The 20,573-nt window shown below is 50.0% G+C and overlaps 10 protein-coding genes across 10 annotated transcripts; 3 read left to right on the top strand and 7 right to left on the bottom strand.

Moving 5' to 3' along the window:
* Window positions 1-450: 450 nt before the first annotated feature.
* K441DRAFT_534864 (uncharacterized protein) lies at window positions 451-1,632 on the top strand (the record flags this gene model as incomplete). The annotated part of the gene is made up of 2 exons (XM_067642345.1): window positions 451-564; window positions 652-1,632. 2 exons carry the CDS (start codon window positions 451-453, stop codon window positions 1,630-1,632), a joined length of 1,095 nt encoding a protein of 364 aa, XP_067509754.1.
* A 679-nt stretch (window positions 1,633-2,311) lies between these two features.
* K441DRAFT_692146 (mitochondrial import protein-like protein mmp37) lies at window positions 2,312-3,899 on the bottom strand (the record flags this gene model as incomplete). Its single annotated transcript, XM_067652538.1, has 2 exons — window positions 2,312-3,820; window positions 3,879-3,899. 2 exons carry the CDS (start codon window positions 3,897-3,899, stop codon window positions 2,312-2,314), a joined length of 1,530 nt encoding a protein of 509 aa, XP_067509755.1.
* Window positions 3,900-4,181: 282 nt separating this feature from the next.
* On the top strand, window positions 4,182-6,887 carry K441DRAFT_97468 (uncharacterized protein). The gene is made up of 4 exons (XM_067654577.1): window positions 4,182-4,391; window positions 4,453-4,752; window positions 4,806-4,915; window positions 4,965-6,887. The coding sequence occupies exons 1-4, from the start codon at window positions 4,242-4,244 to the stop codon at window positions 6,664-6,666; spliced, it is 2,262 nt and encodes a 753-aa protein (XP_067509756.1). The 5' UTR covers window positions 4,182-4,241; the 3' UTR covers window positions 6,667-6,887.
* Window positions 6,888-6,912: 25 nt separating this feature from the next.
* On the top strand, window positions 6,913-9,215 carry K441DRAFT_651070 (histidinol-phosphate aminotransferase). The gene is made up of 3 exons (XM_067647138.1): window positions 6,913-7,157; window positions 7,219-7,404; window positions 7,457-9,215. The coding sequence occupies exons 1-3, from the start codon at window positions 7,072-7,074 to the stop codon at window positions 9,042-9,044; spliced, it is 1,860 nt and encodes a 619-aa protein (XP_067509757.1). The 5' UTR covers window positions 6,913-7,071; the 3' UTR covers window positions 9,045-9,215.
* Window positions 9,216-9,311: 96 nt separating this feature from the next.
* Window positions 9,312-10,069, bottom strand: K441DRAFT_97481 (uncharacterized protein). Its single transcript, XM_067654578.1, has one exon. It carries the CDS (start codon window positions 9,957-9,959, stop codon window positions 9,579-9,581), a length of 381 nt encoding a protein of 126 aa, XP_067509758.1. The 5' UTR covers window positions 9,960-10,069; the 3' UTR covers window positions 9,312-9,578.
* An 842-nt stretch (window positions 10,070-10,911) lies between these two features.
* On the bottom strand, window positions 10,912-12,549 carry K441DRAFT_533855 (acyl-CoA dehydrogenase NM domain-like protein; the record flags this gene model as incomplete). The annotated part of the gene is made up of 9 exons (XM_067642308.1): window positions 10,912-10,968; window positions 11,022-11,117; window positions 11,178-11,501; window positions 11,566-11,818; window positions 11,876-11,965; window positions 12,013-12,098; window positions 12,152-12,209; window positions 12,262-12,419; window positions 12,472-12,549. The coding sequence occupies 9 exons, from the start codon at window positions 12,547-12,549 to the stop codon at window positions 10,912-10,914; spliced, it is 1,200 nt and encodes a 399-aa protein (XP_067509759.1).
* An 873-nt stretch (window positions 12,550-13,422) lies between these two features.
* Window positions 13,423-14,163, bottom strand: K441DRAFT_672851 (heme peroxidase; the record flags this gene model as incomplete). Its single annotated transcript, XM_067650593.1, has 3 exons — window positions 13,423-13,611; window positions 13,655-13,790; window positions 13,850-14,163. The coding sequence occupies 3 exons, from the start codon at window positions 14,161-14,163 to the stop codon at window positions 13,423-13,425; spliced, it is 639 nt and encodes a 212-aa protein (XP_067509760.1).
* A 437-nt stretch (window positions 14,164-14,600) lies between these two features.
* On the bottom strand, window positions 14,601-15,298 carry K441DRAFT_535453 (P-loop containing nucleoside triphosphate hydrolase protein; the record flags this gene model as incomplete). The annotated part of the gene is made up of 2 exons (XM_067642371.1): window positions 14,601-14,858; window positions 15,095-15,298. The coding sequence occupies 2 exons, from the start codon at window positions 15,296-15,298 to the stop codon at window positions 14,601-14,603; spliced, it is 462 nt and encodes a 153-aa protein (XP_067509761.1).
* A 1,425-nt stretch (window positions 15,299-16,723) lies between these two features.
* K441DRAFT_683682 (Aldo/keto reductase) lies at window positions 16,724-17,988 on the bottom strand (the record flags this gene model as incomplete). The annotated part of the gene is made up of 4 exons (XM_067651715.1): window positions 16,724-17,221; window positions 17,333-17,689; window positions 17,742-17,892; window positions 17,960-17,988. The coding sequence occupies 4 exons, from the start codon at window positions 17,986-17,988 to the stop codon at window positions 16,724-16,726; spliced, it is 1,035 nt and encodes a 344-aa protein (XP_067509762.1).
* An 835-nt stretch (window positions 17,989-18,823) lies between these two features.
* On the bottom strand, window positions 18,824-19,855 carry K441DRAFT_534828 (ubiquitin family protein; the record flags this gene model as incomplete). Its single annotated transcript, XM_067642341.1, has 3 exons — window positions 18,824-19,491; window positions 19,546-19,773; window positions 19,834-19,855. The coding sequence occupies 3 exons, from the start codon at window positions 19,853-19,855 to the stop codon at window positions 18,824-18,826; spliced, it is 918 nt and encodes a 305-aa protein (XP_067509763.1).
* Between the last annotated feature and the right edge of the window lie 718 nt (window positions 19,856-20,573).

Here is a 20,573-nt window from a genome sequence, read left to right on the forward strand (position 1 = left end):
ACCTTCGCAACTTTTAGAGTATCTCACACTTGTTATAAATGAATTATACGAGGTCTGTTCCATCTTGGCGGGAATCGTGAGCATCCATAGGGCAAAACAGTTGGAGTATCATGTGGAAAGGGGTGGCAGTGGCGGGGCCAAAAAAAGCAGGGGCCAAACTACTTCGGACAAAAACACGCAAACCGTCACTGCGCCTCTTCGTATTGGCTTCGCGGACAGCTCTCATAACCTCTTGTTCCTCGCTCATATCGCCGTCCCTCATTCTTCACTCCTCATTCTTTGTCCTCTCCTTCTACAACACCCACCACCACTTTTTCTTCAACTTTCTCTTCATCAATCAACGCCGTTTCCGTTCTCTTCTCATTTGTTACCTGTTTGTCTAGTCAATAATTCACTATGGTCGCATACGTTGGCCACGTCGTTCGTCGTGGCTTAGAGCAGGCTTCGGGCATGTCCCTCTTCAAGCGTGGTGATGGCCAAGACCCGGTCCCAGTTGAGATTCCCACGTGGGGCGCCTTCATCCTGGTTGGGACTGTCATCATCTTTGGTCTCGTCGCCAGCTCTGTAAGTAACTCTCGTGCTGGGCGTAACCCCTCAGCCTTACAATTAACCATCCTTTTACTGAGACCAACAACTGACTGATGCATTTAGATCGAGTATACCCTCAAAGATGTTATTGCTACCCTCACCATGGTCGAGACTCCCTCCACTGCCATCACTATCTCTCCTTCCACTGACTCCAAGGACCCTGATGCACCGCTCGAGAATGAAGGTCTACTTGAAGCTGGTCCAGCCATCACACTCGTCCACTCCAAGCCCATCACCTCTAAAATCCGCACTACTCTCCGTCACTTGACCTCCCAAGGCGGTCGACTTGCCCGCTGGCGTGGATTGACCGCCTTCATTTTCTATTCTTTCACAACCGGCCTCGCCGCAACCCTCTTAGACATGGTTGTTCCACGTATCGTGCCCGCACGTCTCATGGTTCTCTCAGCTGCCGCTGCCATTCTTCTTGCTCGCGTTCACGCCGCCTGGACCCACATTGTAATCTCACTCCCGTCCACCAAGCGTTTCTACCAGCGCATCCCGCCGACATCCACCCTGCGCCAACTCTGGATTCCCGCTGCTGTCAAGGCATCCGCTGGATACGCTGCCGTGTACGTCGCCGTGGGCTACGCCCGGATCTTCCACCTCCACAACATTGATGCCAACGAATTCTCTGGATACACTGGCATGCAATGGATCACGCTCGCTCTCCGCATAGTTGGCCTGTTCTCTATTGCCCTTTTCTCCGGTCTCTTCGTCGTTCTTCCCGCCACAGTGACGCTCACCCGAATCGAGGCCTCGCTCCTTCCAGAAGAGGAAGAGACCATCGTGCCCTTCGACCGCACTTTTGGCGGCAAGGTTGTCCCAACAATTTTGGGCGGTACCGGCTGCATTGGTTTCATTGAGGCATGGCGCACCTTCAACTGGGAGGCCAGGCGTAGACTTGTGAAGCTTTATGTTAAGACCTTTTTCATCATGCTTGCCGTCTCTATCCTCATGGCGAACATCCTCCTTCTCGAGACCTGGGCGATCTTGGGCCCACAATTGGGTCAGGTGCTTGCCAATGCCAACTTCAGAGGTTATTAGACTGACTACAGTACATGGTAATTTATTACCTAGTACGATCATCGCGTAAGACCTTAATATCTCAAGGTGTGTATGCGTGATTGAAGGTGAACAGTTTTGGTGTCTAGAAACTTTAGGAGAATAAATTATTAAATCGTTCCTCCTTTTCTCACTCTTCGGTTTTTGGCGTGATTTGTTTCGTATTCGGTGTTCATGAGCAATGTGGTTTGGATGGGCATGTACTTTTATACAACACAGGAATACGCCGTTAGCGTAACCAGAAACTCCAATACAATAAACTGTCTAGGCCCAAAAAAAAACGCTCTCTGCATTGATTATGAATATCCGACCTCTCTTTTCTCTTAAAACAAGCCCAAGAAAACAGTAACGCCAGGACCCGATCCAAGATCCTTTCCAGCCAGTCCCGTCATGCCCCGCGACGGCGGCGGAGAAATGCATATCCCCAATCCCCAATGGTCTATAATCAGTTGATGGCAACACAAAAGAAAATAGCGTGGCCGGCGAAGGCGTAGTCCATGTCTCTCCTCTTTCATTTTCCCCCCCTCCCAACGTGGGCGATACAGTCCGTTTCTTACAAAACCCCTAAGCTCCTACTCCAACCCATCATACAAGAAAAACCCCCTTCAAAAAAACACAGCCTCGTAACCCTGAACAACTCACAAAAATAATCTTACAAGCATCACGGCTCCATCTTTCCCTTTTCCCTCTTCTCTCTCACATAACGCCAGCTCCTCGTTGGCCCCGCCGTCAACAGCGCCTTCAAGGTCTGCACGGTACTAGGCCACTTAACCGTCTGCACTACGCACTTCGCGACCATCTGCGGGAGGTCCGGCTCGGCCGCGACGCGGCGATCAAAGGGCCCCGCAACGGGCTTCTTCAAGCCGCCCTTGGCGTCCTCGTCCGCGCTCGCCGCCAGCATGTCGTTGAACTCGCGGCCCGGGATGCCGAACTTGCGTTGGTAGATGAAGTACAGCTTCTGGCGGAAGGCCTTGGGTAAGCGACGCACCATGTTGCCGCGGAAGGCCGGGTCCATGTCCTGCGTCATGCGCAGGTCGAGCGCGAGGTCGTCGTGCCAGCCCGGCTGCGCGGCGCGCGGGTCTGCGTAGTGCACGTTTGGCAGCGAGACGATCAGGTCGTGGTAGAGTTGGCGGAAGTTGCGCAGTTGGGTGGACACGATGTTGGAGACTTTGTGCGGGTGCTCGGACCCTAGTGCCATGCGCGGGTCGCCTTGGTAGCTGAGCGAGGCGATGGTGGCGTAGAGTTGCTTTTCGGTGAAGCTGGGGCCGAGGAGCAGGAGCGAGCAGCGTACTGCGGCCATGAGGTTGCGCTGGTTCGCGACGCGGATGTTGGGGTCTTCGGTTAGGATTTTGACGGGCTTGTGCAGCCGGCCGGCTAGGTAGAGTGTGTCCCATTCCGAGAGATCGCGTTGGAGCGTGGTCAAGTTGACGACGCCATATTTTATGAGGGTACCGTTGACGGTGATATAGGGGTTGAAGTATGCGCCGGCGCCGTATGCATCCTGGATATGCGAGACGACGCCGGAGCCGAGAGAGCCGAGGGAGGAGTAGTGGTCGCGGTGGCGGTTGAGGTTCAGGGAGTGGAAGTGCTGCGTGAACTTTGTTGCGAATATGAAGTCGATCATCTTCCCTCCCCCTTTCTGCCATTTCAAGATTGCTTTGGGTGGGTTAGGGTGTGGGCTCATCGAGACCCGAGAACCCGATCCAGCTTGAGGGAAGACGCCAGACCCGTAAGCAAACGCATAGCTAATGGGGGGAAATTGTCGCATTATCCCCCTCAGGGTTCTTTTAAATTCTTCATTGATCTCAAAGAGCTGGTTTTTCCCAAAATCTTTATGCGGGAGCTGAGAGAAATTTTCCAAAAGGGGAAGTTGGTCCTCCCAGTCTGGAGGTAGAGATTGGTTGGAGGCATCGGGAACTGGCGAAGATGGTGTGAATGGTCCGGTTAATTGGGGTGATGGTGCAGGAATAGAGGGAGATATTGACGGAGGGTTCGCCGGAGGAGCGGAGCTATTCTGCGGGATCTCCGCAGAGGGCTTCTCCGAGCTCGCGGTGGCAGCTTGCAAAGCTAATTGTCGTCGGTTACTGAAGAAATGCAATCGCCTATACCATGCTATTTGTCCTAGTAGTAGTGTATGTCCGGTGACAACAGATTGGAAGCCTCGTGCCGACTGTTGGAGTTAGCGGAGGGGTCTTCAACGGGACAGCTTTAGCGGGAGCTCGACCTACAGCGAATGCTGGGAGAGCCATGGTTCAGAAGAGAAAGGGACAGCTTTAGAGCAAGAGAAGATTATAAGGGGCGCAATTGGCATACAGACATTTTGGAAGACTTGAGAGAAGAGTTGGAAATGTCCATAGCAAAAAAGAGGATGACACGTCGCTCCGTGTTGGAAATTCGCAGAGGGAAAAGCCGGCAATGATGCCTTACTAGCCCGGACGCAGCTGTGAAATCATACTGGAGACAGCCACGTGATATGTCTTGGCCCGTGTTGTTTTGGCACCAAAACAGAACACCACAAGCCCTATCCACCGTGTATTTTCTACCCAACGCCCATTGCTACCCCAGATTCACCATTCTAGAGCCTTCTCACAATGGCCCTTCTAGAGGGTATTAACACCCTAGTGGGCCGCCTGGAAACCTTTCAAACCGCCCACCGTCTATCCAAGAGACGCGCCTCGTCGACCAAGAAGAAGACTCCGGCTACAGTATCTTGGCCTCACGAGACTCCAACTCCAGAAGAAGTAAGCGCCAAAGCTGTCGTGGTATATTAATGTATATTCTTGCTAAATAGACAACTTGCAGCTTGTTCTCGCCGGCTTCTATTATAAACCTTCCGCTACAAGCACAGATAATGTCCAATGCTTTATATGCCAGAGTCAGCTAGACGGGTGGGAGCCTGGCGATAATCCAGCATTCGAACACTTAACACACGCGCCGGAGTGTGGCTGGGCAATAAACGCTTGTATTCGGCTTCGCAATGGAGATCCAAATCGCGTCGAGGACGACCCATTAAGTGAAAAGATGATGGAGGCACGGAAAGCAACTTTTATGAATAATTGGCCTCATGAGGATAAGAAAGGATGGAAATGCAAGATTCAGAAGGTCCGAATAGTGATCGTTTGCATTTTAGGTCGCGACTAACATTATTGGTGTAGATGGTCGAGGCGGGATGGTGTTATGATCCCAGCCCAGAATACGACGATGGAGTTACTTGTTGCTACTGCAACCTGTCTCTTGACGGGTGGGAACCTAAGGACAATCCCGTGTATGTCGCAATGCGCCTTCTCTACTCTAACGTTGCTAACATTACTTAGGGATGAGCACCGAAGGCGAGCTGAAGATTGCTACTTCTTCATCTTAATTGACTCATACGCAGCTACAAGGAAACCCGCGCAGAAGAAGAAGGGACGACCCTCTAGAGCCTCTAAAGCATCGCGTCTCTCCACCCAGTCAAACCGCACAGCATTCTCAGAAGCGCCTTCGTTAATGTCACTCGGGGACGCTCCAGCAGAAGTAGATGACAGTGTCCTTACTTCTGCAACCACTGCAACTACCGCGACCACTACATCTATGACCGGAAAGGGTCGGAAAGGAAGGCCCAAGGCTACCACCAAAGGAACTCGGAAGACTACACGGACCAAGAAGGCCACTGCTGCACTGGAATCTATGATTGTTGATGACTCTATAGCTCCGGCAGTAATTGATCTAGACGTTGAGGAGGAGGCACCTCAGCCACCACCAAAGCGACAAACTAGAGGAAAAGCAAAACAATCAGATGCGCTCCAGAGCGATTATCGCTCTGTCCTTGAGACTAGTTCACCTCCGCAACAAGCAACGCGGACAAGGAATACAAAGGCAAAGACGAAGGCGAGATTGAGTGACGATGAGAGTCAGTTGCAATCTGAGCTCATCGACGCAGTCACGAAGGCTTCCGGCCATGCATCTGAGCAAGGGACCCCGAAAGCTCGACGAGGTACCAAACGGACTAGTGATGGAATGGCCAGGGTTGAGTCTTCCATGGTAATATTGGAAGACCCACCTGAACCTGTCCAAGAAGTCGCATCAAAAGCGAAGAGGGGAAGGAAACCTACGAAGCGTGCGGAAGAAGCTCCTCAACTAAGATCATCTGAAATTATTGAGAGTTCTGAAGTAATTCCAGAACCGAAAGCAAAAGCAGCACCGAAAGCTCGGAAAGGCAGGAAAGTAAATAAAAAGGAAGAAGAGCCGGTTGTAGTAGAACCCAGTCTTGATGACTTCCCAGTACCGCCCTCGTCTATACGCCGGGAACCGTCGCCTCTGCGATCAACGGTACCGCCTTCTTCGATTCGTGGAGATATAACGCCTCATCAATCCACACCTAAGCCTCCATCCGACGAACCATCGCCTGCGCAACCGTCTCCAACGCCTATTCGCTCAGCACGTGGCCCCGCTCAACCGTCCCCCGCAACTGTCGTTCGTCCGAGAACAGCCCCTCCAACTAAAGAATCAACACCATCAGCCTCTCCGCAATCATCTGACGTGGAGAACCAGCCGCCGTCATCGCGTCCGGCCTCATCTCGACCGCCACTCTCTGCTCGACACGCTAATTTTATCCCTCTCGCATCCACAGCACCTAATGTTTCTCCGTCTAAACGTGGACAAAGTAACACCATAACTGGAGGCCTTGTCAGCAGTATGCCGTGGCAACCAGTTGACCTCGAAACCATTTTTCTGCCTTCGCCCTCGTCAGCACCTTTACAGCAGCAGCTTTTCGATACGGCTTCGAACAGTCCGGCCGATACTGCTCTCGATAAAGAGAACATACCTCAGGGGCTGAGCGTAGCGGAGGTGGTAAAGAGAGTAAAAGAGGGTTTGACGAGTCCGGAAAAGAAAATGAATGTTGAGGAATGGATATATTTTAATGCCAAACGAGGTGAGGAGAAGCTTAGGAGTGAGTGTGAGAGACTGATAGGAGCATTTGAAACAGAAGGAGGGAAAGCATTATTAGCGCTTGAGGGCATTGAAAGCGTGCAATAAATGATATAGCGGTGTTCAGGTCATATATGGCTCCTTCGTTTCCCGGTTCGGGTATTTGGAACCTCTGTGTTGGAGTCTTAGGTTCTTGACGACGGAGCATGATTGTATATGTTGAATTTTGACGTTACGAGTTTTATAGCTAACTAAAGGCGAATCGAGCTTCTTCACTATTGCAAGTCCATCCTGGCTTTTGAGTTGCTGTATGCCGCTTGGCTGCCCACATGAATTAGTTCTAACACAAATAGGGACATTCTTTCAATGCTTTGTACGGGGGTTGAATAAGCTATTCATGCCATCACAAAGCGCTTCGCTGGCATCGAAAGGAGATTGGCCGATGTCGCTCTTTATATTTTGCCCCACCAAAAACTTTCTGCAGAAGTTAACTCAGAGTTCAATTTCTTCGCGATGGAACCCAGAAAATCCCCCTTCGACCTGAGTAGGTGTGCGCGGCCAAATATACTAGCCTTAGAGCCCTACCGCTGTGCCAGGGAGTACGTCTGCCATTCATTGGACCCCCAAGAGTTTTGAGTTGACCAATCGCTGATGATGCAGTGACTACAAAGACAACGGCACCAACATCCTCCTTGACGCCAACGAAAATGCCTACGGACCTGGATTAGCACTCAATAGCAAGAGAAAACTCGCTGGGGCCACTGTCAATGGCGCTGTCAACGGCGATTCGGACCATGAAGTTGCTGTGGACGTGGATCTGCTTGGGTTGAATAGATACCCAGACCCGTATGCCTCTATTCCACAACTTGAGAATATGCAGTCATTGACACGTCTCCAGCCACCAAATCCCCCTTAAAGAACTCCTTTGCAACCTCCGCAACACTCACATCCACACGACCAAGGACCTCACCCCAGACAACCTCTTCGTGGGCGTCGGCTCTGACGAAGCCATCGATGCGCTCCTTCGCTGCTTCTGCGTCCCAGGGCGCGACAAAATCCTCACCTGCCCGCCGACCTACGGCATGTACAGCGTCTCCGCGCAAGTCAACGATATATCACTAGTGAAAGTGCCGCTCATCGGCCCCGGCTTCATCCTTGACGTCGGCGCCATCAACGCCGTCCTCTCCACCAACACCACCATCAAGCTGATCTACCTCTGCTCCCCAGGCAACCCGACGGGCCAACTCCTCTCCAAATCCTCACTAAAATCGATCCTGGAGCACCCGACCTGGAACGGGGTGGTCGTGCTGGATGAGGCCTACGTCGACTTCGCACCCGCGGGCTCCTCACTCGCGGAATGGGTGCTCGAGTGGCCGAACCTGGTCGTCATGCAGACGCTCTCCAAAGCCTTCGGTCTCGCCGGCATCCGCCTCGGCGCCGCCTTCACCTCCCCGCCCATCGCCCGCCTCCTTAACGCCCTCAAGGCCCCCTACAACATCTCGAACCCGACGTCCCAGCTCGCGCGCGCAGCGCTGGCGCCCGCGAATCTGCGCGTCATGCGCGCCAAGCGCGAACTCGTCATCACCCAGCGCGACCGCTTGCTGCGCGAGCTGTCCCGTGTTCCTGGCGTCGGCCGCTTCCTCGGCGGCACGGACGCGAATTTCTTGCTTGTGGAGATCCTGGATTTGCCGAGGGAGATGGGCGGCACGCCGTGCAATGTCACGGCGCTGCGCGTGTACGAGAAGCTGGCGATCGATAAGGGCGTCGTGGTGCGGTTCCGTGGGCGCGAGGCCGGCTGCGAGGGGTGTTTGCGCGTCACGGTTGGGACGGAGAGGGAGGTGGATCGGTTTTTGAAGGAGGTCAGGAATGTGCTAGAGGTTATTTTTGCTAGTAGAGATTATATGCCTGTTAATGCGGTTGCGAAGCCGGTCGAGGAGAAGGAAGAGGGCTTGTTGAAGGTTAATGATATGGTGGAGAGCTGGACGCAGACATCGGAGATAGGGACGCGGACGAGGGACGAGCCAAAGGAGGAAGAGGTTAAAGAGGAAGAGGTTAAAGAGGAAGAGGTCAAAGAGGAAGAGGCCAAAGAGGAGGCCAAGGATGAGGCCAATGGGGACGAGATCAGGGAGGAAGAGATCAAGGAGGGAGAGGCTAAGGACGAGGTTAAGGATGACGCCAAGGACGACGCCAAGGATAAGATCAAGGTGGAGGCCGATGGGGACGAGGTTAAGGACGAGGTTGTGGACGAAGTGAATGAGGACGAGGTTGAGGACGAGGTGAATGAGGACGAGGTTAAGGACGAGGTTAAGGACGAGGTTAAGGACGAGGTTAAGGACGAGGTTAAGGACGAGGTTAAGGACGAGGTTAAGGACGAGGTGAATGAGGACGAAGCCAAAGATGAGATCAAGGTGGAGGCCAATGAGGACGAGATCAAGGAGGACGAGGAGGACGAAGGGGGGGTGGAGGCTGATGACATTATCGCGTAGGTTGGTTTTTCTTATGTGTGGAGCTCAAGGAGTTTGATAGAGGTTCAAAGAGGCTATTTGCAAGCATAGAAAACAAGTGGGTCAAATCGTGCTACTTGGGAAACCTCATACGGCTCGGATAAATGAGAAACTATCGTAGTAAATCAATTAAAGAAATTGGACACTATCTACTCGCTAGAAAATGACTAAGTAATCGCAGAATAGAGACTTAAGTAATCACAAGCTGACCACCGCTTCTGCATAAATCAACATCATAGCCAGCAATGTATCAAAATCCCAAATTCCGCCATCGCACCCATATAAAAAAAACCTCTCACAGCCCTCACATCAGTTTCCCAAACCTATTTAGCCCCCACAAACGCCCAATCCTCTTCAAGTTCTTCTCTAACCCGCACCTTCTGCAGCCCGCACTCCCAGCCCTTCCCCTTTCCCCTTAAATCTCCCACTCCTCGCCGTCAAATCTCACCAGCCCCTCCTCATTCTCCAAATACATCTTCTGCCGCACGTAACCGATCCACGGCTTCTGCTTCTCCTTCACCGTCTGTGGCGGCGCCGAATCCTGGAGTTCGAGCTTGTCGTCGCCGCTCGCCGTCGCCTCGGCGTCGGCAAAGGCAGGGGGCGTGGCGAAAGGGGTGGTGGATGCCGTTGTGCGCAGTTTGGTTTGCGGTTGGGGAGGCTCGTTGCGGGAGGTCGAGGGTGCTGAGGAGAGAGGAGTAGGGGCTGGTGTTGAGGGGTTTCTGGGAGGGGCGTTGGGAGGAGTAGTGGAGTAGGCGATGCAGGGCGATGCAGTCTCCCGCACTTGTATTTACTTCTGGGTATCCTTCTTACGCGAAGATGAGGCTTCTGGACTAAGAAGAGTGCGGGTAGGTGGTGGGGTGGGCGATGTTGATGACCTGGTAGCATGATCTTGTTCATCAACGCGCTTATCCAGAGTTAGGGGTGCTCTATCCACGATTCGGGCTCTTTGACATCAGCATAGATATTCTCCCACGAGGCCTCAATGTTATTGCTGTTGCCGCTCCGGGTCTCACGCCCAGTCCCTCGAAGTACCGCCACGGATTCGGCCACGAGATTGGTGAGCTGAAGCGGACGGAGGTATTTCGTCGGTTGAGCGCCCTACGGCGAATAAGGCGGCATGGTGCGCAGAGATAGTCACCCCGCGGGATCGCGGATTGCCAGAGAATATTGTAGATTGAATCATGGTCGCCATGTTGGCGCGCGAGGCGGACCTGCGTGCAGGGCATGGTTGCGATGCGAGTGCGAGTTCCGCAAGAGCAGCGGAAGTACTGTTCCCAGCATATTTCCAACTCTGGGTGGAGTTGTACGTTGCTGCTATGTTTAAGAGAGCAATGGTAGATTTCTGAAGGGGTGAGTTGTAGGTTTTGCTGGTATTACTATATGTTCTCTCGTTTGCGTATTAAATTTGATCTTGGGTATTATCAAAGAACCGATGGCCGCCGACCGGGTCAATAAAAGTGAGTAGCTTGGGAATTATAGTAGTTAAAAGGGACGCAGAGCGTTCGAAGTGAAAGGTAACTGAAAAAGAAATCATTGATGAACGTTGAGAAACAGCATTACATAGACCAGCACTTTACGAATTGTGAATGCTGACCCTGTGATGTTATTGCTGAATTGTCCCCAGTATGAACGTGAGAAGAAAGTGTACGTAGGTCATGAAAGTGTTAGCTCCCAAGAATATGGTGTTTACACGTGACGAAATATCGGTGTAGAAACGGTATTACATTCAAAAATTATTGCCAGTCTCTTGAGAAGTCATCCGTCCGTGCTGCATTTGTTTGAGTCAATCAAAATATAAGCAATGAGGTTCCGAGCGGTCGAATGTGGGTTGAATTGTGTCATCATATCCTCAATAGCTGCGCGGTAATCCTAATACTTTCTCCCCAACATAGTTCAATATCATTTCCTATATTTTAATTAAATTCGAGTCCTTGAATAGCAGCAGTGGTAGGCACTGACCCCGCTCACAGGAGCTATCCTAGGAACGAAGCATTCCCTTAAATACCGCTCAACGTGATACTCTTGTGCGTAACCCATTCCACCGTGAGCCAGAACCTTGGGTAGAGGTCAATAAATATCTTCCGTGGAATAGTTTTGGACATTTGATTAACTTACAGCCCTCTCACATGCAGTAAAAGCCGCCTCGGCAGCTAGGTACTTCGCGGAGTTGCAAGCCACGCCGACAGCATGCGGTGTGATCGAGGAGTCTATGGCACTGTTATCGTATAATCTCGCAGCGTGATAGGTGGCAAGTTTAGCAGCCTCTAGGTTCATATAGGCTGAGGCAAGTGGATGCTGAATTCCCTGATTTTGCCCGATGGGTCGGCCAAAGACAACTCGTTCTCTAGCATATTTGGATGCTTTTGTTAGAGCTGCATAACCAATACCTAGGGCTTCGCCAGCGAGAAGGCAGCGCTCAGCGTTCATGCCATGTAGGACCTAAGTAGGAGCATTAGCGTTGATCATTGGTTAATAGTTAAAAGATTTAGTGCGAAGTGTGTACAATCTTGAAACCCTGGCCTTCTTTGCCAATAAGGGTATCTGCTGGTACTCGATAGTTATCAAAGAAAACCTCGTTGGCATCAATAGCTCGACCACCCATCTTCTTGATTCGCTTGAGCTCTAAACCTGGCGCTGTCTTGTCGAAGTCGATGAAGAAAAGGGAGAGGCCTTCGGATGGCTTCTTGACTTCTTCGAGAGGCGCAGTTCGCGCGAGAAGGACCATTTTTGAGGCTACTTGCGCCGAAGAGATCCATCTGGCTTATATCAAAACCCAAATGCGAACGCAGTGGCAGTTTAAATTGAGAGCTCACATCTTCTGGCCACTAATCTTGTAGTACTCGCCATCCCTAACTGCTAGGGTCCGTAGTTTGAGAGTCTCTAATCCTGCATTTGGCTCCGTCCTGATTCCTGTTAGCTCTTGTATAATAAGGGCTGGAGGGAGATATACACTCCAAAACAAGCTCTCCACTCTCCTCCGATTAGTCTCGGGAGCATTCTCTGCCGCTGTTCCGGGGTGGCAAACTTCGCTACGGGCTGGCACAATTAGACTACGAAATAAGGCAGTTTAGCAATACTTGAAAGCTCACCTGAGTAGCGTAGACATTGGCGTGAATAGACTGTGCGCCTGCTATACCAGCTCCGCTCCTTACATTCTTTTCAGCGTCACGCGGGCATTCTCGCAAACAAAGTGACATACTCGGAAACTGTATGAAGCATCATCGTAGCCTCGGATATACCCAGTCCAGCACCTCCAAGCTCTTCGGGTAACGCGATTCCAATCCAGCCATCTTTCGCCAAAGCCGCGTGAAGTTCATGAGGGTACTCGCCAGACTCATCATGAAGGGCCCAGTACTCCTATGCCTCGTTAATTATCGACTGGATAATGTAGAAACTGCAGAAACCGGACATCAGGAAAATTGGAACAGATTTTTGAGATCGCTTCTCGGACGGTCAATTGCTCGGATGTGAAACCGGAAGTCTCCATGATTCGACGAGGCGCTGAAATAGAGAAACATCTAGATATATTGCGAATATATGATTTCGAAGCAGCCCGGCGAACGAAACTGGAAATGGATGTGCAGCTCATTTTTTGGCTTTTGGTGCTATGGAATCAAGACAAAGGACTGAGGGCGCAATTTAGGCGATTTTGGAGATCTATTATGATAACGTAGCAAAAAGTATTAAAAACAGATTAACTCACAAGTCCAGAGCCGTCTATAAATACTTGTCGTCATCCCCGGCCTGAGGTTGGAAGTGTAGCGGAGAACTTTCGCTGAACACGGGTGGATAGATTTTGCGGGGAAAGGCTTCACAGACTACACTTCAAAGCAGAAACCTCCCTTCTTCGTCAATTGCAGCTACCTTCAACAATCCTAAAGACCATGTATGGTTGATATTTGTTAAAATATATAACTGAGCTCTTATTATATACTTGGCTGTCCCTTAAAACTTCTCCGATGGGGATATTTGAGCACTCATTAATCTCGGGTACGTGTCGATTCAGGTTGGATTTAGCCTATACCCCCTGTTTCAGTTACATACCCCCCCCTGTACCTGCATCTACTTTATGTATATATAGCCTCTTTTTCCACATAGATCAATCTTTACACGAGTTCTTCCTTTCTTACAATCGGTGCACGGACTACCGATCGACAGTACGGCTATAACGTTCAGAGCAGCATATTTAAATACCACAGTTACTAATGCTACAAAGATGAGAATTGGCTGGGAGTATTGAGTCTATGGGTCTAAGGCTAGTTGACTCTACATCTATGATAACCTAACAGCCACATCTATCCCGTCCGCTATGCAATCCAAATCCAATCTCCAATCTCTATCAAAATCTTCTTCAAACATCTCACAGCCTCGCCCTAAACCTCTCATTTTCCATCCGTAGAGGCTTAGTCTCCTCGTTAGACGCATTAGGCAGTCCTGGCTTGTTCGCTTTCTTCGGCGCAGAATGATATCTGACCTTCAAATTGTCCGAATTGACCACCTTCCCCTGCGCATCCCTCTGAATCCCCAGCCCCATCAATTTCGTAAACGCCTTCGCAAAGTCTGCGTAAAAGGCTTCCTTGTCATCCGCGTACCGCATCGCCCACTCTTTGAAGCTCGGGTCCGTCAGGAGCGCCATATCTGTCGGCAACATCATCAGCTCCTCGCCCAAGTCCTCGTCTACGTGCACAAACTGGAGCACGCCGTTGTCTAGCTTCTTTGGCTTCTACTCTAGCCGCGTCAGCAGCCGGAAGTACTGGTTGCTGAACCGCGTCGGGCTATGCACCCACTTTCCCTCAAACCCACTGCGTTTGGTATGGCAACGGCCTAGATTATGTGCTCCGGATAGTGCCACGATCTCCTGGTCGTTGAATCCCATCCGCATGAACACGCTCCGCACATGGTCTGCGCCTTTTGCGCCGTCTGGAAGTCCCCCGAGGTGGGAGTTTAGAGTCATCGATGCAGTCGGTGCGGCTGGGGAGTCAGTTGACTTGGCTCCCATAGCTTCAGTGGAGACGCAGCCGGCGAGTGTCCAGAGGTCTGAGTATGTTATCCATGGGTGGGCTGCCTTGGCTGGCTCGAGAAAGACGCGTGGAAGTGACATTGCTCTTTTACTGTCTCATCACTATCTCGACTAGGATGGCCATGGAGTGTTGAATTAAATGGCTCTAGGATGCGTCCGAATTGGATTTGGTGGCAATATATTTGCGAGGATGGCTTCACAATTTTTTCGGATAACTGTCTCCTTTTAAGAAATTTCTCGCGTGTTGGACCACAGGGAACTCTGAGTAATTCTTCAGGTTGACTTTGAAGTCTGACATAGCAGCGCTATGATGCGTTTACATAGAGCCTTGCCCTGTTAGGGGCTTCTAAGACCAATTAAAGATTTGGTTGCTATTACGTGCCGAAATTTCCCAAATATCCTGAGTCCGGTACGTCGCAAAAACCTCGATATTTTGTAAAGCAAGACCCATGGACAGCAGGTCCTTGCTGCGGGTTTCCGAGTCCACCGAGCTCCTCTAGCCGTTTACTATGAACTTGTCATACCGAGTTGTAAAACATATTCTCTACATTAACGTGGTTCTTCGCTGAAACCTCAACGAAGTCGCACTCAAGCTCCCTCGTCAGTGTACTCCCTTCCTGGATCGACACCTCATGCTGCGTTGGTCTCTCGCAATGGGTTCCAACTAATATGATTGGTGATGGGTATTTTTGGCCGGGAATATATAAATCAGAACTGGAAACCCCCGGCTCCCGGATGCTGCATATTTGATTGTAGGGGTTTGTGACGCAGGCAAACTGTCGAACTGAGAATGACGTACTTATCACTGTTTGTGATACCTAGTACCCTATGTCTCATTACCCCGCTATTTACCTCATATGTCTCATCGAATGTCTAATTACCTGTTTCCACTACCGAATGACGACTACGTCGTCATTCTATTTATCACCTATCTGGTGTATATAGAGGCCTTAGAGCCACATTCAATAAACACACGAGTCCTCATTTTCGGACCTTATTTTCAGGTCAACACAAACGATGATCGTGGGGCTACGCTATACGCGGTGACGGAGCCCTCTCCGTCCCTTATGTCTTGCTTCCGCAATGCGGTATATTCTTCTTGTCTAGCTATGTCCAAGACATTAACGTAATAGGATCGGTTGTCATCCATTAGCACTTGTCTGCGGTATAAATCTTCGATTTTTAGATTGTTAATAATCCCGATATCTTGGCTCATCATAAACTACGGTAATGTCAGCACGGGATTTAATGGCAAAATATAGATTCATATCTCACGCGTATTACGAGTGCTGTTCTATCCATTTAATAATCGTCGAGTACAACCGGTTTTAATAATTCCATTTACCAGCTATCGCTATTCCAAGGACCGTAGAAGCTATAAAGTATTGACGAAGACCATGCGGGAGGGTCTCTCTATACTAGCAATGCAAATTCGAGCGATCTGAGAGGGTGACAAAGTCTGCAATGCGACATTTGACGGCAGAGAAGTTAGTCATGTGTGCAGAGATATTAATGTTCAATCGAAGGATTGGAAGCGCTAATTTACTAATATCATAAATTTAATTACTCCTTATAGTGGAGCATAAGGAACCTAATTGAGTGACATGAGGAGTTGAGCGGAGCTGTTTACCAAACGCCGAAGGCCAAGCTTCCAGGCTAGTGCTCAGTGGCACAGCTCTTGAATACTCATCATCGCGTAAAAACACGTTGAGAGGCACAAAACCATGCTAATTTATCCATTAACGCGGTGCAAATACGGCTTGAAGAGAGTCACAGATTTACAGGGCTATTCCCTTCTAAGTGATGCATGTCATAACTTACAGCTATCATGCTATCTCTGTGCAAGAAACCATAGCACTACTACGCATGGAATTCTTCTTATAGCTAAAATATCTTCCCCTTATTGAACACAATTTATTTGTAAAGAAAACTTACCCCGAGCCAACCTACTAAGACCTCTACCCTGATCCTCTTGTCCCACGAACCGCTAAGACCTCCGCCCCATGTCTTTTATCTCCTATCCTTTCCCCGCTGCATTTCCCCCTGTTTTATTATTTATCCTTCGTTGTCCTCCCAATTTTCTCAAAAATCTTCGCTTTCCCTTATTAGCCTCGCTCTTAGTTCTCAAAAACATATCAAATTCCAATCTCAATGTCCGCAAGCAATATCCCTCCAGCGAGGTAATTCCTTGAGGAGCATGATCATGCGATATAAGAAAAAGACCAAGACTAGACTTCTCTGAACCTAGGAAAGGGCTAGTAAGGTATTTGAGAGGAGAGGATCGTACAAGTAGCATGGCTTTGAGGTGGTTGGAGTTTAGCATTAAGGAAGAGTTAAGTCGGCTGAGAATACCATTTTGTAGACTTCATATGAAAAGCTGTTCTTCTGAGTCTTCGGCTTAGTCCTACCTAAATTCGAGAGCAGCTTATAACTGAGTTGAGATTTGGAATTGACTGTCACTTTGGTTAATCTACTTCATCATTGAAACAGGTTTCCGTATTTTTTCCTAGGCATTTCTCTTCTCTTCTCGTTTCTTACCGATTCTCGCGGATCTGGATTTTCTGCCACAACTCCAAAACCCGGCGCCCAAATGCAGCTATTCATCCATCTACCATCATCCTCTACTCGTATTCCTCATACCTCAATACCCCTGAATTGGCTTTGGCAGATACGGCTCCTCCAAATACTTCGCATCTTCATCACTAAGCTGATACTTGCTGTTCTCCACCGCCTGCTCAACTCTTTCTTTACTATTCAACCCAATAATTGGGATAACGCCCTTCTTAATACACCACGCCGTCGCAATCATCGTCATACTAACGCCCCTATTCTTCGCAACCTCCTCAAGGCGGTCAATAATCGCCTTATCGACATCATTCTCTCTCGCCCTTATCGAGCTTGCCAGAAATTTATCCGTCTTCTCTCGGGTAGTGGTGCGCTCGCCCCATGGTCGAGTTAGGACGCCGCGCGCGACTGGTGACCAGGGGATCAGACCCACGCCGGTATCTTTGCAGTATGGGATCATCTCGCGCTCCTCTTCGCGGTAGATGAGATTGTAGAAATTCTGCATGCTGATGAACTTGTGCCAGCCGTGCTTTTCAGCAATGTTCTGAAGTGTTTGGAATTCCCATGCCGCCATCTAGAAAAGCCCCGTCGTCAGCATTCCATCCAAAACGTAACATAGATGGTGTGCATGGTGTGGAGAACAAAGACGATTTAGACAGCAGGAGAGGCAAGAGGACACACGTACCGACGAAGCCCCAATATACCTAACCTTCCCGCTCTCGACCACGTCATTCAGCGCCTTCATGATCTCCTCCCTCGGCGTCTCGCGATCCAGCCTGTGGATCTGCAGCACGTCAATGTACGTGCCCAGGCGCTCCACGCTCGCGTCCACGGCGTCGAGAATATGCTTGCGCGACAGCCCAACCTGGTTCACCATGTCGCCGTCATTCGTCAACAGCGCCGCGATGGGCGGCTGCGAGCCGTCCGCCGCGACGCCGAAGTAGCATTTCGAGAGGATCACAATGCGGTTGCGCGGGATGTTGAATTTCTTGAGCGCCTTGCCGACGATTTCCTCCGACCGCCCGTTTGAGTACGTGTCTGCCTGTTGTCGCGGTAAGTTTGGGTGGCTAGGAGCTTGGGAGGGCCGCGCATACAGTGTCCCAGGTGTTGATGCCGACTTTGTAGGCGTGTTCGAGGAGAGGTAGCGCGGCGTCTTCGTTTAGCACCCATGGCTGCCATTCATCGCTGCCGTATGACATGGCTCCAAGGATGACTTTGGAGACTTTTAGGCCGCTCTTTCCAAGGCTGCGTAGTTGTTAGTCGCTGCGGCCATTCGGAGACGCCAAGAATCAATTGTAGAGGCACAACTCACTTAGTATATTCCATCTTCGGTGAAGCCATTGTTGTTAATCCTTTTGGTTGAATAGCTTGTGGAGATAGTAAGGAGGCTACAGGAATTAATTTCTATAGCTTGGAGGGGGAACAGCAAGCCTTATGACGGTGGGGCTTAAATGTGTCCATCGGAGATAGCCTGGAAATCCGATTCTGGGAGGATGAGATTTGTAATGAAGCACGATGCTCCTAGGGTGTTAATGAGAGAATTCAGACGGTAATCCTAGCTATCGGAAGCTCATCTATTATTTGATATACAGGGCGGGTATGTATCGCGGGAATACTAGCTTAACTCCGGCACACTATGCCGGTTGCGTAAGAAGTGGGGAAGTTGGCATCATATAATCACGAACTTCGGGGATATCTCTGATACGTTTCGTCGTTCCTCCGATTATTCCCTATCCCCCAACCCACTGGCATCCATGGAGTAACTGGTCCGTGCAGAACACCCGAATCCAAGCAACGCGTACAGTCGATTACGTTGATCTAATTGGCTGATTCTTATCGATAACGAATTGACGATTTCCAACGGGTTAAGGGACAACGTACTCGCTTGATGGGCAATGAGGTCTCCGAAACGCCAAGGCCATGTTGGACAGTGTGTCGCTTTGGACAAACTTAAAAAGCATTTAAGGTTAGACAACGCATATTTGCATAGCTTCGTTGTTCACATTTGCACCACGAGGATCAGGATTGGTTTGAGATTAAACTCAGCCCGTAGGCTTATGCATTGTTACCAATCGAGCGATCAGAAGTGGAATAAAGCCACATAATGGTCATAAAGACCTCCCGCAGTCCTCATTCCCAAGCCCAGAAACGCCACGCCGTGAAACTAATAGTTCTCCTACCGACCGCCACGCAGACGAAGCACCAAGTGGAGTGTTGACTCCTTCTGGATGTTGTAGTCAGACAGTGTTCGGCCATCCTCCAACTGCTTGCCGGCAAAAATCAGACGCTGTTGATCTGGGGGAATGCCCTCCTTGTCCTGAATCTTAGACTTGACATTGTCAATCGTGTCGGAAGATTCAACTTCCAAAGTGATTGTCTTGCCGGTCAAAGTCTTAACGAAGATTTGCATACCACCACGGAGACGAAGCACTAAGTGAAGAGTTGATTCCTTTTGAATGTTGTAGTCAGAAAGTGTTCGACCGTCCTCGAGCTGCTTGCCCGCGAAGATAAGACGCTGCTGATCCGGTGGAATACCCTCCTTGTCCTGAATCTTAGACTTTACGTTATCAATAGTATCCGACGATTCGACTTCGAGTGTGATGGTCTTTCCGGTGAGTGTCTTAACGAAGATCTGCATGCCACCTCGCAGACGGAGGACGAGATGGAGAGTCGATTCTTTCTGGATGTTGTAATCGGAGAGGGTGCGGCCATCTTCAAGCTGCTTGCCAGCGAAGATCAGGCGCTGTTGGTCCGGAGGAATGCCCTCCTTGTCCTGGATCTTCGACTTGACGTTGTCGATAGTATCCGAGGACTCGACCTCGAGAGTAATGGTCTTACCCGTGACTAATTATATTGTCAGCATTTTCAGTTGATGCGACCGTGGAAAGGGAGTCATACGTGTCTTGACGAAGATCTGCATACCACCACGAAGGCGGAGGACGAGATGCAGGGTGGACTCCTTCTGGATATTGTAGTCTGATAGAGTCCGGCCATCTTCGAGCTGCTTGCCCGCGAAGATCAAGCGCTGCTGGTCAGGCGGGATGCCTTCCTTGTCCTGAATCTTCGACTTAACATTGTCGATGGTATCTGACGACTCCACCTCAAGGGTGATGGTCTTTCCGGTCACTGCAAAATTTGTTAGTGAGATGTGGTTGAAGTGCAAGCGGCTAGAGCAAGGCTACTTACGTGTCTTGACGAAGATCTGCATATTGATGTTGGTGTGGGATTTGGTTGTGATGTAGAGAGTGTTCAGAAGGTATGCGGCTATACGAGCGGAAACTGTTGCAAGGTTGGAGTAGTGGTTGTTGTGTGAGGAAGGAAGAAAGAGGTTGTTGGGCAATGGAGGGCTTTAAGTAGGTGTGTCAGGCGGCAAGTTGGTGAATCTGGTATGAGTAATGATGTACAAAACGTCCGTGCGCTGTTCGCAGGACAAGGATTGAATGTTCGAGCAACTTCTGAAGCAATTGCGACAACTGCGGCAAATGCTTGATTTACCTTCTCTATGGATTCGCTTGCTGTTTGAATTTTCACTGATTTCAAATGTCCATGGCCTGAGTTGCGAAGTCTTTTGGCCTCATTTAATCCTTTAACCCTTCAATGCCATTCTCTGCCATCGAATCACCTAACATAGAATGGTCGCGGCCTTAGCCCCGCATTATCTGGAGGTAACTCCATGTGACCATTCGAGCTAGATCCAGCCCTGTTGCAGGTGCCTGGAAGCCGAGTCTGAAGGTCGGCCTGTGTTGCCGAAAGCTCCGGGAGTACTGGCCAAGGCCCTAAAACCTCGGCTAGTGTAGATATTTTGGCTCCGGCCCAACTTCACTAGGTACACAATCTAACTTTTACTACGCTATAATTTAATTGTTTTTTAATTTTAACGTTTTTAAAGGTGGTTTTAATAATTTATTATATTTCTATAATAGAAG

The sequence above is a fragment of the Cenococcum geophilum genome (genome assembly GCF_001692895.1).
Source record: "Cenococcum geophilum 1.58 unplaced genomic scaffold K441scaffold_2, whole genome shotgun sequence".
Classification (NCBI taxonomy): Eukaryota; Fungi; Ascomycota; class Dothideomycetes; order Gloniales; family Gloniaceae; genus Cenococcum; species Cenococcum geophilum.

Coding starts and splice junctions, on each gene's coding strand:
- K441DRAFT_97481 (XM_067654578.1), bottom strand. CDS start 9,959: ATGAACAAGATCATGCTACCAGGTCATCAACATCGCCCACCCCACCAC.
- K441DRAFT_651070 (XM_067647138.1), top strand. CDS start 7,072: ATGGAACCCAGAAAATCCCCCTTCGACCTGAGTAGGTGTGCGCGGCCA. Junction 7,158..7,218: donor CCCTACCGCTGTGCCAGGGA/GTACGTCTGCCA, acceptor CTGATGATGCAG/TGACTACAAAGACAACGGCA. Junction 7,405..7,456: donor TTGAATAGATACCCAGACCC/GTATGCCTCTAT, acceptor ACACGTCTCCAG/CCACCAAATCCCCCTTAAAG.
- K441DRAFT_97468 (XM_067654577.1), top strand. CDS start 4,242: ATGGCCCTTCTAGAGGGTATTAACACCCTAGTGGGCCGCCTGGAAACC. Junction 4,753..4,805: donor GGAAATGCAAGATTCAGAAG/GTCCGAATAGTG, acceptor TTATTGGTGTAG/ATGGTCGAGGCGGGATGGTG. Junction 4,916..4,964: donor GAACCTAAGGACAATCCCGT/GTATGTCGCAAT, acceptor AACATTACTTAG/GGATGAGCACCGAAGGCGAG.